The 12,833-nt window shown below is 35.4% G+C and overlaps 2 protein-coding genes and 1 long non-coding RNA gene across 3 annotated transcripts; 2 read left to right on the top strand and 1 right to left on the bottom strand.

Moving 5' to 3' along the window:
* Positions 1 to 3,293: 3,293 nt before the first annotated feature.
* LOC100805782 (probable polygalacturonase At3g15720) lies at positions 3,294 to 5,158 on the top strand. The gene is made up of 8 exons (XM_003540520.5): positions 3,294 to 3,429; positions 3,564 to 3,716; positions 3,822 to 3,845; positions 3,927 to 4,134; positions 4,237 to 4,318; positions 4,402 to 4,510; positions 4,604 to 4,720; positions 4,826 to 5,158. Exons 1-8 carry the CDS (start codon positions 3,313 to 3,315, stop codon positions 5,054 to 5,056), a joined length of 1,041 nt encoding a protein of 346 aa, XP_003540568.2. The 5' UTR covers positions 3,294 to 3,312; the 3' UTR covers positions 5,057 to 5,158.
* Positions 5,159 to 5,292: 134 nt separating this feature from the next.
* Positions 5,293 to 6,698, bottom strand: LOC106795221 (uncharacterized). The gene is made up of 2 exons (XR_001383696.3): positions 6,264 to 6,698; positions 5,293 to 5,567 (listed from the first exon to the last, which is right to left on the bottom strand). It is a non-coding gene; the product is annotated as an uncharacterized lncRNA (long non-coding RNA).
* A 4,421-nt stretch (positions 6,699 to 11,119) lies between these two features.
* LOC100813279 (protein EXORDIUM-like 3) lies at positions 11,120 to 12,465 on the top strand. The gene has a single exon (XM_003540911.5). The coding sequence runs from the start codon at positions 11,248 to 11,250 to the stop codon at positions 12,292 to 12,294; it is 1,047 nt and encodes a 348-aa protein (XP_003540959.1). The 5' UTR covers positions 11,120 to 11,247; the 3' UTR covers positions 12,295 to 12,465.
* The last annotated feature ends 368 nt before the right edge of the window (positions 12,466 to 12,833 follow it).

Below are 12,833 nucleotides of genomic sequence, written 5' to 3' on the forward strand. Positions count from 1 at the left end.
AGATTTTATTTGGGACAATGCTTAGAATTCAAATACCATGCCAGACTCAAAGTTTTGAGTAAGTTCAGGTTTTAGTGAGATGCGACTTAGTTGGCTTGAAGTTTTGGTTAGCCAAAATAAGATGGATTTGGTGCATTTTGTTTAGCTTATTTTAATGAAATAATTGTATGTTTCCTTCAGTTATTTGAATGAACTTTTAAGATAAGTAGTTTTTTTTTTTTTTAAAAAAAAACAATTATGCTGAATCACACTTGTTATTGAGTTGTCATTTCATTTAATTAGTTTTTACATTTTATTTGAATCAATCATATTAGGTGTGGCAATAGAGGGCTTTAGGCATAAAAAGCTCAAGGCCGCTGCTTCCTCCAAAAAATTGTTTCCTGTACTTTTTTTACTTTTGGATTGATTAATTTAAAATGTAAAATTATATTTTGGAGGCAATTATTTAACGCATCACAGTATTTGCTTGGGAGGCCATTACGAATGCAATTGGTATGCATCAAAGCAAATACGGTGATGCATAAATAATTACGTATTTTGGATTGGTTAAACGTTTTACATTTCATATGGGCCAATCTAAAAGATAAAAAAAAAAAAATCCAAAAAGGTGCAGGAAAAGACAGCCTACCGAAGCTCAAATAGAAGCATACTGCTAGGGGCATTGCTACATGCACCCACGAAATTGCTGATTTCATAATTTTCCCATTTTGTCCTTCCATAAAAGGGATACGGATCAACTAATCCGTAAGCCTCACACGGATTAGCTAATCCGTGTGAGGCTTACGGATTAGCTGATCCGTATGAGCCCAATACGTAAGCCTTATGGATTAGCCAATCCGTATGAGCGTATAAGCCCAATCTGTAAGTTTTTTTTTTATTTTTTTTTCAAAAATATGTTTTACAAATTAATTTAAAATTAATGGCTCAAGCAGGAGTCAAATTTCAAGTTAATCAACTGAGCTAATAGATCAATTATATTATAAAATAAATAATGTTATATATAACACTAAAATATCTAATATATATTTAATGCACATGTAAATTTAAATAATAAATTTTGTAATAATTAAGTTTGATATAACTCATACGAATTATTTAATTCATATATTTTTTATAAATAAAAAATATTTACTATTAAAAAATTAATTTATTAATAAATTAAAAAAACATACGAATTAACTAATTGAATTTTTTTATAAAAAAAAATACTTACAGATCACGTCTGTATGAATTATCCGTATGAGTCATACATATTAACTCATATAGATTATGTAATCCGTATGACTCATACGGATCACTTAATTCGTATGAGTTATACAGATATAATTCGTAAAAACAAAAAACACTTAAGGATATTTTTATAATTTTGTTTTAATGTTGGATGCACAAGCAATATATGCATGGTGCACCTAGCAAAGCCCCTATGCTAGTTTGTTCCCACCGTTTGGCCCATCAGGTTGACCCAGTAATGGGTTAGGTAGGTACAAGCAAATTTGGGTCGAATCATTTACTTCTTGGGCGCATCAAATTTCTGAGTATCATTTTCTTTTGCAACTCATGCTTTTATTGTTCGTTTATATAAGAAAAAGAGAAGAAAAAAATTAATAAGTTTTATTATCTTTCGTAACTTATGTTTTTTATTATTCGTTATAAGAAATTATATTGAGTTATGCTTGTATGAGATGTAAAACGCGAGTTTTAAGGAAAGGTAGGAGTTATAAGAAATGACAAGTTTTTTTTAGGACAGAACTTGTAATTTTACTTTGCATTTTTGAAACTTGAAACTTGCACCTAAGCAAAAATAATTTTGTGAAAAGAAAACAATACTATTAACTTATGTATTAAAATAACGTCTCAATATTACACGCATAAGAAATTATGTTTATATTATAAATAGATAGGAGGAAAAGTTCATGGTTTCGTGTAATTAAGCAATCCCGCAAGTGAAAATTTGGTGAGATATACATGGAAGGAGACAAAAAGGTCTCCCTGAATAATGTTTTTGCCTATTCACCGAACTGAACTGAACTTTAAAATAATCAGTGCCATAACGTGCAAACTGACATCTCAAAACTAATAGAAGTTAGCAGTAATCAACAATCATGCCCATTATCAACTTCCTTATTGCATATCTTAAGATAGCAACGCCTATTAGTTTTGGGATAAGGATATTTCTCTCTTTTGTCAGAAACACTTAAAAGTATATTGGTAGATTTGGGATGACTTGCTTGAATTGGAATGACAATTGAAATATGAGCTTGAGCAAGGGTTAGTTTTAAAATTGGCAGGAAAGTTGATGCTTAGAATAGAGTATTTCAAAGGTAGGATTTGAGGGGAAAGGGGTCATGTGAGGCAGCTTTTGCCCTGCATGAAATACTAATTCTACCATGCAGATTGAAAAGGAAAAATCATTGTATTTGCTGCATTGGAATCATTAAAATGTGATAATTTTTTTAAGAAATCTTTATCATTTTACATATTTGCTTTAAAATTTTTATAAATTTAAATTGTTATTCAAGTGTAAAAATTTGTCGCTACAAGCACACCCCTGGTTTTAGGCTGGGGGTTCAAAGTCATGAAACATATTGAGATTTAATGAAATATTGAATGCTAGCTCATGTCATCTCTATTGAATTTGTCAACTCTTTTTTTTTTTCTCTTTCTTCTTGAATTTATTTTGTTTAAACGTTTGATATATCATCAATACCATTCATTTGTACCCAGAAACTTACTATCAAACAAACTCATTCCAATTAATAATTTGTTTAATACATTTTATATCATCAATCCAGTTAATTTGTACCCAGAAAAGAAACTTATTAAGTATTATGAAACAAACTCCTTTCAATTAATTTGTATTAAGAAGAATTCTCTCATCTCATAAATGACAAGTTCAGATGGACACACCTACATATATCCATCTAGCTCTATTCAGGAACACACTCTTTCTCACTTGGATATATCATCACATCACACTTGGAAAATTTGTTTTCCACATCCTCTACTGTTGTTTCTGAAAAAAGTATTACAGTCATGGAAGTTCTGATTGCCATTTTCTTCCTATTATACTTGGTTTCGCATTGTTCTTGTAGCAGACTACGCGAAGCTGCTATAAACCTGAACACTTTCAATGTGATGGATTATGGAGCTATCGGAGATGGCCTCACAGATGATTCTCAAGTAAATCATTTTGTTAGACTTTTTTGTTTAAAATTGAATAATTACTTTTTTGGCAAAGTGCACTAGTTTATCGTATCCATCATCAAATTTTGCTTGTTACTATAATACAAGGCTTTTCTAAAAGCTTGGAGTATGGTTTGTGCAATGAAAAATGGTGCTGCAACCCTCAAGGTGCCTCCCGGGAAAACATTCATGTTGAAACCTCTTCAATTCAGTGGTCCCTGCAGTTTCTCTTCGGTTCATTTTCAGGTAAAACTGTGTGCCCACATATAAGATTAAGAGAGTCACACAAAAAAGTATTATCCTCATGCAATTCCACTAGAGTCATTGTTGGATTATTTCATTTTCTTAGATATGAATCTTTGATTTAATGTGTATAAAAGCTTGAAGGAGATGTTGTTGCACCAAAGAGCACTGAAGCATGGAAGGGTCAGGACTCTAGCAAGTGGATTGATTTTTCTAACGTCGATGGCCTTATAATCGATGGAGGTGGACAAATCGACGGCAGTGGTTCTGTCTGGTGGAATTCTTGTAAAGTGAGTTTTACTTTTTATTGTATTTCTTACATTCATATTCAAAATTGGGATACAAGAAGCATCCTTGGAGTTTTTTTTACTTTATTAATGTTGTTTTATTTGCAGGTGAAAAGCTGCTCAAGACCAACTGTAAGATATACATGTACTCAATTTTTGTGGTGTAATGGAGTTGAAATTTTTCTGCATAAATCATTTATTTATGTTATGCAGGCCCTGTCTATTCACAACTGCAACAACCTCCAGCTAACTGGGACTCGTCATCTCAATAGTGCAAGAAACCATATATCTATAAATAATTCTAATCACACACACATATTCAATGTCACTATCACTGCACCTCAAGATAGCCCAAACACTGATGGAATTGACGTTTCTCAATCAAGCTACATTCTAATTCAGCGCTCAACCATTGCAACGGGTAAGAGGCATTGAAAACATTCTCGACATTCAAGGCCATATATAGTAATGAAAATATATGCCAGTTCATATACTAATTTAAAGCTTAATTTCATTTTAATAGGAGATGACTGCATCGCCATGAACAGTGGCACGTCATATGTTAACATTACTGGTATAACTTGTGGACCCGGCCACGGTATAAGGTACAAATACATTTTCATCATGGAAATTTGATTCAATCAATGGAAATCTGTCTCATCTCTCTTCCTTTTGGCCATGTGTTCAGTGTTGGAAGCCTTGGGAAAAAAGGAACTTGTCAAACAGTGGAGCATGTTCATGTAAGCAACTGCAACTTCAAGGGAGCAGATAATGGAATGAGGATAAAGACATGGCCGGTACGTACAAATATATATTGATTAAAGATAAGATATTGTTTTCTGTAAATACACAGTTAGTTAAGGAATTAATTCCATTTTCCCTTCCTACAGGGTGGATGCGGGTATGCAAGAAATATCAAGTTCGAGCATATCGTACTTACAAATACCAAAAATCCTATAATTATTGACCAGGATTATGAAAATGTACAGAATGAAGACAAAAAACAGGTTACACTTGGTTGCGTCATTAGCATAGCAGTATCCCTACTTAATTTTGTATAGAGAGATATCTATAACAAAGTTTTATTGTGTTTTTGGAATATGATCATACAGACATCTGAAGTTCAAATAAGTGGCGTGACGTATCGTTATGTCAATGGAACTTGTAATAGTGAGACAGCCATTATTTTGAATTGTGGCGCGGGTGCAGGGTGCACTGATATCTTCATGGATCTAGTCAACATAACCTCAACTTCATCAGGATCAAACGTTCTTGCATCCTGCAACAATGCTCATGGAGTTGCTGCTTCTACTTCACCTCCTGTGTCTTGCTTGTCACTGTAACCTACCTCGGTTGTTTTCGTAGCTGCATCGCCCATTTCGGTTTCTAAAATGGCCCGCAATTTCTTTTTCTTTAGTAATCATCTAGGAGATTATGTTGCTTTTATTTCATCAAGAATGTACAATATAGAAACTCAAGACTACAAAAAAAAATAGAATGTTTTTCTGAGTTACTAATGTTAACAAGCACTCAACATGTCTTGTTTTATTCCATGTCAAAAAAAAGACCAACAAACATCTGAAGAAATATTATTATTTAAGAACACAATATTACACAGCACAGCGATAAAGATTTTCTATTTCTAATTTTATCTATGAATAACCAGTTCCTACAATTTTTTTTTGGCAGCGTCCGACAATAAAAAGAGAAGAGACAGACTACAAACGAATAAACTGAGCGCTTATTGCATCGGCCATAATAGTATGATAGACGCCATTGTGATTTGTGAGGCACTTCCTAAATCTTCACATCACGATTCACAATCCTCTTTAGCTTCCAGTTTGGCGAGAAAATCTGCAACAGCTTGCTTTAATTTCCCTCCCAGAGAGTGTGAGGAAGATTAACATTCAATTTATACTAAATCTAATATTAATATTATAACATCCCCGTACTAATCATATGATTATAATAAGTTCATAAAAAAAAAACATATAAAACATAAATTTGAAGATTACATGAGAAGTAAAGCAAAATAAAACAGAACGGAACGGAACGGGGCCTTTAGCAAAACATGAGTGACGCATAATGTTGATCTTATGACTTCAATAAATTCACAAGAAACAACATGTGAAAATAAATTAAAATAAAATGGAACAAGCCCTTCAGCCCAAACATGTGAAAACAAGAGTGATGCATATGAATCCAACTCACCATGCAGCAAAAAAGTACTCGCATCAAGTGAACTAAAAGAATGGCCTAAACCAGACAGTAGAAAAATCAAAAGAAAATTTAATCGACATGATTCTTGTCCCCATTCAATGAAACTAGCATACTTTACCTCAACAATCTGCCAATCCTATTTCAAATATGCTTATCTAAACTATATCAATGTTAGATAAGATGATTAGTCATGAGCCTAATTGATCGTCTATTATTGTCTTCAAACAGAGCAAATAACCAACCATTTTCATCCCTTCGAAGAGACGGCATATAAGATTAAAATAATCCATTTCAGTTATCATAATATGTTTTCATCTAGTTTAGCATTACCAAGCACTGATCTTGTCTCCAGAGGCAGAGGGAGAGGCGGGGGAGATCCCAAGAAGAAGAGCACAATGAAGCTGAGTGGGAGAAGCGACCAGAAAAGGAGCTTGGTGATCGAGAATGCTCATTGTCGATTCCCAAACAGAGAAAAGAAGAAAGGCATAAAATAGATAGGTGATGTGCTTTCTGAGTACAGTCATGGCTTTTGTTTCGTTTTGGATATCAGAAACTAATCAGAAAATTCATCTCCTTAATCTCCCTTTTCTGGAGATACCTAGACCTCGAACGCTAGGATCTTATGAGTAGAATTTCTGCTCATAACAATTTCGTGCTCCTTTCCTTAGGTCCTGTAGAGGAAATAGAATAACAAACTCAGCATTTCTGATTATATTGCTTGCATTCCTTTACATTTTGATTCATATATACAGGCACAGAAATGCTGAGTTTGTTATTCTATTTCCTCTACAGGACCTAAGGAGCACGAATGGCAGTGGAGCAAGAATCCTGGTCGACAGAGGAATCTCTCTTGACCAATGAGAGCCTGTCAGCTCAGCATTTGGGATTTGTGCTGGTCACAAAAATCCTCCAGGTAATGCGATCTGCATGTTTTTCTTTTAGTCCCGAGATTAGTGTCTGTCTGCTCTTTGTCTGTTCTTAATTCTTTTGTGTTGGCTTGTTTTGCGGTGAGTTGCTCCACCTTGGGCTGATTCATAACAGTTTTGCTCTCAAGTTACGTATGTAATTGTTGTTGCAGGTGGGTAACTTTCAGAGAAAATAAAGTTTGAAGACTAGTCCAATATTGTCTCCATGTCTATCTGGGTTAATTTTTGCTATTCTACTTATCATATAAATAGGTGATTTTGCTGTATAACCTGAGAGGTAATAGAGAACTTAATTTAACTGAGCTTGTTTTGTTACCGTTCTTCCCTTAGATGCGTTAGATGAAGGCTGCTGATCTACCATGTCACGAGGGTTCACAAGAGACTGTTGTTTTAGGATTCAAGTATTATCGTTAGCCTTCGCAAATTTGGGACTTCTGAAACTTTGTATCCTCAAAAATATTTATAGAATCATTATTCATTTTGTATATTCATCAGCAGTTGATCGCCTTCACTTAAAACTTTTTTTAAAAAATAAAATAAATCCTCAACATATTTGCCATGACTGTAGATTGTTAAGATGGGCAATTAAAGTGACCTCGGAAATTTTCAGTGTTGATTCAGTTCATTCTGGAATCAGGCCATAAAAGTCAGTAGTCACCATATTATCTTGAACTTAAAATTTTTTATATTTGTTGAACCAGGAAAGAAAGAAAAAAATATTCTTTGAAAATGACGATTGATAATTGCAACTCTTGTATTCTTTGACAATTAATTAAAGATTAGATGGCTGCTACTACTACTCTATAAATGACCAGGGTTTATTTTCTTCTAGAATATATTCTTTATTAGATTGTTTGATTTTGAAATTATAATCTTAAAGATGGATTTCAGATTTTTATTATATTCAATAAAAAAAATAATTGTTAGTGGTTTAAGATTATTAGTTTCAAATTATATTGTTAGGGAGATATAATAGAAATATTAAATTTTACTGTTTGTTTGATAAAATAAGATAAATAATTACTTTTTTATTAATGTAAAGTGACGATAATTAAATCTTTAAAAAATAAAAAATATTATTTAGTTCATAAATATATAAAAAATTTGACAATTATGTCTTATTATTAAGTTTTATGAGTTTATTCTATCATTAAGTTATATTAATTATTAATTTGATATTATTTTATAATTTTTTATTATTAATTTGACATTAAATTATAAAATTAGTATATCGATTTATATTAAATTATACGATATAATTTAATTGTCGTACTTTTTATACATTTATAAATTAAATACCATTGATAATTTATATCTATAACATAGCAAAAAAAACTCACACTACTCATGTAATAAAAGTTTTGAATGTGTTTGACAATGAAGAAATAAAAGAAAAAAAAAATAGAAGGGGAGACAGGAAATAGAGAAAATAAAGTGAGACAATAGCGTAACATTGAACGGGAAGACCTATGGAACAATAATTAAAGAGCAATGCGAATCCATAACATTAGGTGACAACCTATATGGAAGCTTGCGTGCAACTACTTGATGGGAATTGATATTGGCACTACTAAAACGTTTGAAAATACTTACTTACCCTTAGCACCATTTCCCCACACCACCTCTTCTTCCTCTCTATTCGTTCGACCCCAACTCTCCATTACCATTTTCTCACCCCCCAAACAACTTCACTGTCCATTAAGGTCGTCTTTGTTGTCATCACCTCCTTTTGCATTCGTTGTTGTCTCGTGTTTTCTAGATTTAATCTTGGAAAGGCAAAGAGAGATCATGGAAGGGTTTTCAAACCTAAATCCCCACGCGATGACAACGGTCAACACCGCCACAGAGTGGTTTCGAGCACAAATTTGTGTTGCATCAGCCACCCCCATCATTCGTGTCAATCACCCCATCGAGATCTAGTAGCGCCATGTCGCACGCATCCTGCCCCTTAATATCGTCAAATTGCTTCCCTTCCTCTCTCTCTTAAGTTTTTTTTTAACTATCCATCTATGTTTGTATTGGGAAATTTTTACTTGTTCAAATATTTCTCACAAGTTGCTTTTTTGTTCGTTTACATTTTCATGTTTGTGGTTGTCATTGCTTGATGGTGTGGTGAAAAAACCAAACCAGGAAAATATGATTCTGTTGAACATTGTACAACAAAATTGTGATATGATTGTTTATAGAAGGAGGGGGAAATAAAATAAAATAAAATAACACAAACATGATTTTGTTGTGCACTGGATAATGGAATCATGTTTTCTTTATTTTATATTTTTTTACCCCTTCAGTCAACAAACAAAAGATGGTATTTTTGTTGTTTAATTTTTTTAACCCTCCCATGCATACAATGGAAACATGATTCTATTGGATAGTTTATAATGAAATCATATTTATGTAAAAAGGGTGGTTTTGGAATTATTTAAAAATCCACCCATGTTGATAGTGCCAATACTAACTCCCAAATGGCTCACCCAAAATATATTTACTCTAAGGCCCAGTTGCTCTGGACTACTGAGCTTTGCTTCCTACACCTCCATGTTTGCTTCCTGTACCCTATTCTATTTGCTTTCATATGCTATTAGCTTTAACTCTCCATAGTCCTACAAAAGTTTATATTTTAGTATTCCATCATGAAATACGAATCAATTTTAAAAAAATTAAATATTAGATTGTTGTTATTGGTATACCAAGCCATCCCACAATTTACAATTGTTTAATTTTTTATGGGTTTTTGAATGTAAAATAATTTTATTTTCAATTTTTGTTATTTGATAGGCAGGCAAGTTTGATCCCAAAGATTATCCTAATGCTATAGACAGGATGTTGGGTAAGAAGTTGGCTTTCAGGTTTAAGGCTATACCAAGTAACACCCGTTTTTCTGTATCTCAGATATCTTAGGATGAAGATGTTATAAATTCAATCTTGAAAAAACTTCTTGCAGCTGAGGTAAAGCCTTATCTTTAATTAGTTAAGATGTACGTGTGTTTTTTTCTGAGGTAATTTTTATGTTTTAATAATTTAATCTTTATGATTATACTTGATATGTCTAGGTGATTTCAAAGGCTAGGAAAGAAATATCATGCTTATCTGTCCGAAAAAATTATTATATGGATGGTAGCGTAAGCAGAATCCTAATCATAAAAATTAATTTTGAGTATTATTTTTAATTTTATAAATCTGTTAAATATCTCTACACTGAATATATTTTTTCTCAAAACTTCTCAGCAATGCTTCTTTGCAACTGCTGAATTGGATCCTTATAATGCACAATCTGTCACCCCTGTTAAGCGATTATCATCACAATCAAATTCAAAGTTAGATCTGAACTCAATTCATTTGTCTTCCTCAAGATTGTCAAAGCATATCAAGTGTGACTGAACCATTAGAGGTCTACGCTGAAGGAGTATTTTTTTTGCTATTGTCCACTATTTAGTTTGGGTTTGTCTATGTTGAAGGAGTATTTGGATATAAGGTGCTTCTTATCTACTTCATTGATAAAACTCTGAATTCTGAAATTTCCCACTCAAAGCAAAACATTGCTATTATTCACATCTAACAAATAAAATATATTAAGTAACGACACAAATTGGATCCTTTTTTTTTTTCTTCTGGGACAGCAATTCAGGTTATCGTTTCATCCCTAACAAGCTTGAAAACGAATCCTATTTGCAGATTTATCAACCCTCACCATACTAACTGATTCTAGGGCTATGGTCGCGGGCATTAAAAACAGAGCAAGAGACAAAGCATCGGCTAGAAGGTGTGCTTAAAGGCTGCAGGTATTCAGTTAATGTTGGAAGGCGTCCAATATTTGGAACAGATCATGTAAAGAAAGTAGCAGAAGCTGATGTGAAGGGTACAGAACTGACATTCCCCTCCAACAGCGTTGCGTCGGAGGGTAACATGACCTGGTTTTGGTCTGATGGGCATAAGAAGGGGTGGGTTAAGTTGATGAACAGGGCAACGGGCAATAGGTGGGTTCGGACCACACTTGTTTCATTTGCGGTCCCCATTCCCTTCATTTTCCCGCGCAAAGGATCAGATGAGGACAACCACTTCCTTGGGCCCCACACCCCTCCTCCTTCACTTTAAGAATCTCACTGTCCTCCATTATCCGCAAATCAATGTCACCAAAAATACAAACCAAACTATTTTTCCTCTTTTCTCCAAATTATCACATTTTTAAATTAATACTAACCTTGGTAATTTCGCCGCTCAAGTTAATCACATTCACATTTCACATTTCACTGTTGTTTTTTCTTTAAATAAAAAGTTTATTTTGTTGGGGGTGTATAAAGAAGCTTCACCCACTGAAACATGACGTTTTGTACTTGGGAGCTCTCGGCTCGCTAACCCCAGCTACTTCTCCCTCATCCACTCACAAAATGTGCCAGGCCCTCTCCGCCCCATCGCCTCCGTGTACGGCTCTTCTCTCCTTCCTTTTCTTCCTCCTCACGGTGGTGGGCCCGGTCTCGGTCTCGGCATGGCGGCCGTGGCCCCAGAAAAACAATATGAACACCACCGATTACGCCTTCGGGGACTCCAAGAAATACGAGGGGTCCTCGGAGTTCGTGAAGCTGAGGTACCACATGGGACCGGTCCTCACGACCAACATCACTGTCCACACCATCTGGTACGGCAAGTGGGAGCGGAACCAGAAGAAGATCATCCGCGAGTTCATAAACTCAATATCCGCGGCGAACTCGGCGCACCCCTCCGTGGCCGGGTGGTGGCGCACCGTACAGCTCTACACGGACCAAACCGGGGCCAACATTTCAAAATCGGTTCGACTCGGCGAGGAGAAGAACGACCGGTTCTATTCCCACGGGAAATCCCTGACCCGCTTATCCATACAGACTGTGATAAAGAGCGCCATCACAGCCAAAACGAGGCCGTTGCCGATCAACCCTAGGAGTGGGTTGTACCTCTTGCTCACGGCCGATGACGTGTACGTTCAGGATTTCTGCACGTCGGTGTGTGGGTTCCACTACTTCACGTTTCCCTCGTTGGTTGGGTATACTCTTCCGTACGCTTGGGTGGGTAACTCCGCTAAGTTCTGCCCCGGTCAGTGTGCTTATCCCTTTGCGGTGCCCGCGTATATCCCTAACCGGAAACCGTTTAAGTCCCCGAACGGCGACGTTGGGGTCGACGGCATGATTAGTGTGATTGGACACGAGATGGCTGAGCTGGCCACAAACCCTTTGGCCAATGCTTGGTATGCGGGTCAGGACCCTTCTTTCCCCGTCGAGATTGCCGATCTGTGTGAGGGGATTTACGGCACTGGCGGCGGTGGATCCTACACCGGTCAGGTTTTGGACGCTCGAGATGGCGCCACGTATAACATGAATGGGATCAGACGGAGGTTCCTTGTTCAGTGGGTGTGGAGCCACGTTCTCAATTACTGTACTGGACCTAATGCGCTTGATCATTGATCATCTCGTCAGGACCAGATATTTCTTCTTCTCTTCTTTTAACCTTTGCTTTGGGCTTTGTTCTTGTGGGTTTTGTGGGAGTCTGGTAATTTTGTTAAGGTAGTTAAGTTTGTTCATTGATGCAAATAATGTAATTTTATTGTTATTGTTATATCATAGTTATTATAAGCCTTTTTTGGTGTCACGGTCACCGTATATGGGAAGAGATTGCGTTGCGTAAGGTTTCTTATGAAGATGGGTTGCTAACAATATTGATGGAATTAAATAGGATTAGGTGTGTGCATATAAATTTGTTTCATTTCTGGAAAGAAAGAATAGGCATTGCATTGCTAGATACTCCTATGGCTATGATTGAATGCGACGGACACTACACTAACTTCTGTTGCACCCCAGTCCCACTCTTTTGCCCATTCTCCTGTCCTTCAAAACCTACCAAGGACCCTTCTTACACAAAAAACAAAATAACTGAAATACGAATAATGCAATTATTACACTTACCAGGGGTAGGCTCTCAATTGCAACTATATACCCTCATCTCC

The sequence above is a fragment of the Glycine max genome, chromosome 12 (assembly GCF_000004515.6).
Source record: "Glycine max cultivar Williams 82 chromosome 12, Glycine_max_v4.0, whole genome shotgun sequence".
NCBI classification, from domain to species: Eukaryota; Viridiplantae; Streptophyta; class Magnoliopsida; order Fabales; family Fabaceae; genus Glycine; species Glycine max.

Excerpts from the sequence above, each read along its gene's own strand:
- LOC100805782 (XM_003540520.5), top strand. The coding sequence starts at position 3,313 with ATGGTTTGTGCAATGAAAAATGGTGCTGCAACCCTCAAGGTGCCTCCC. Across the intron at positions 3,717-3,821 it reads TCTGGTGGAATTCTTGTAAA|GTGAAAAGCTGCTCAAGACC; the intron begins GTGAGTTTTACT and ends TTTTATTTGCAG. Across the intron at positions 4,721-4,825 it reads AGAATGAAGACAAAAAACAG|ACATCTGAAGTTCAAATAAG; the intron begins GTTACACTTGGT and ends ATGATCATACAG.
- LOC100813279 (XM_003540911.5), top strand. The coding sequence starts at position 11,248 with ATGTGCCAGGCCCTCTCCGCCCCATCGCCTCCGTGTACGGCTCTTCTC.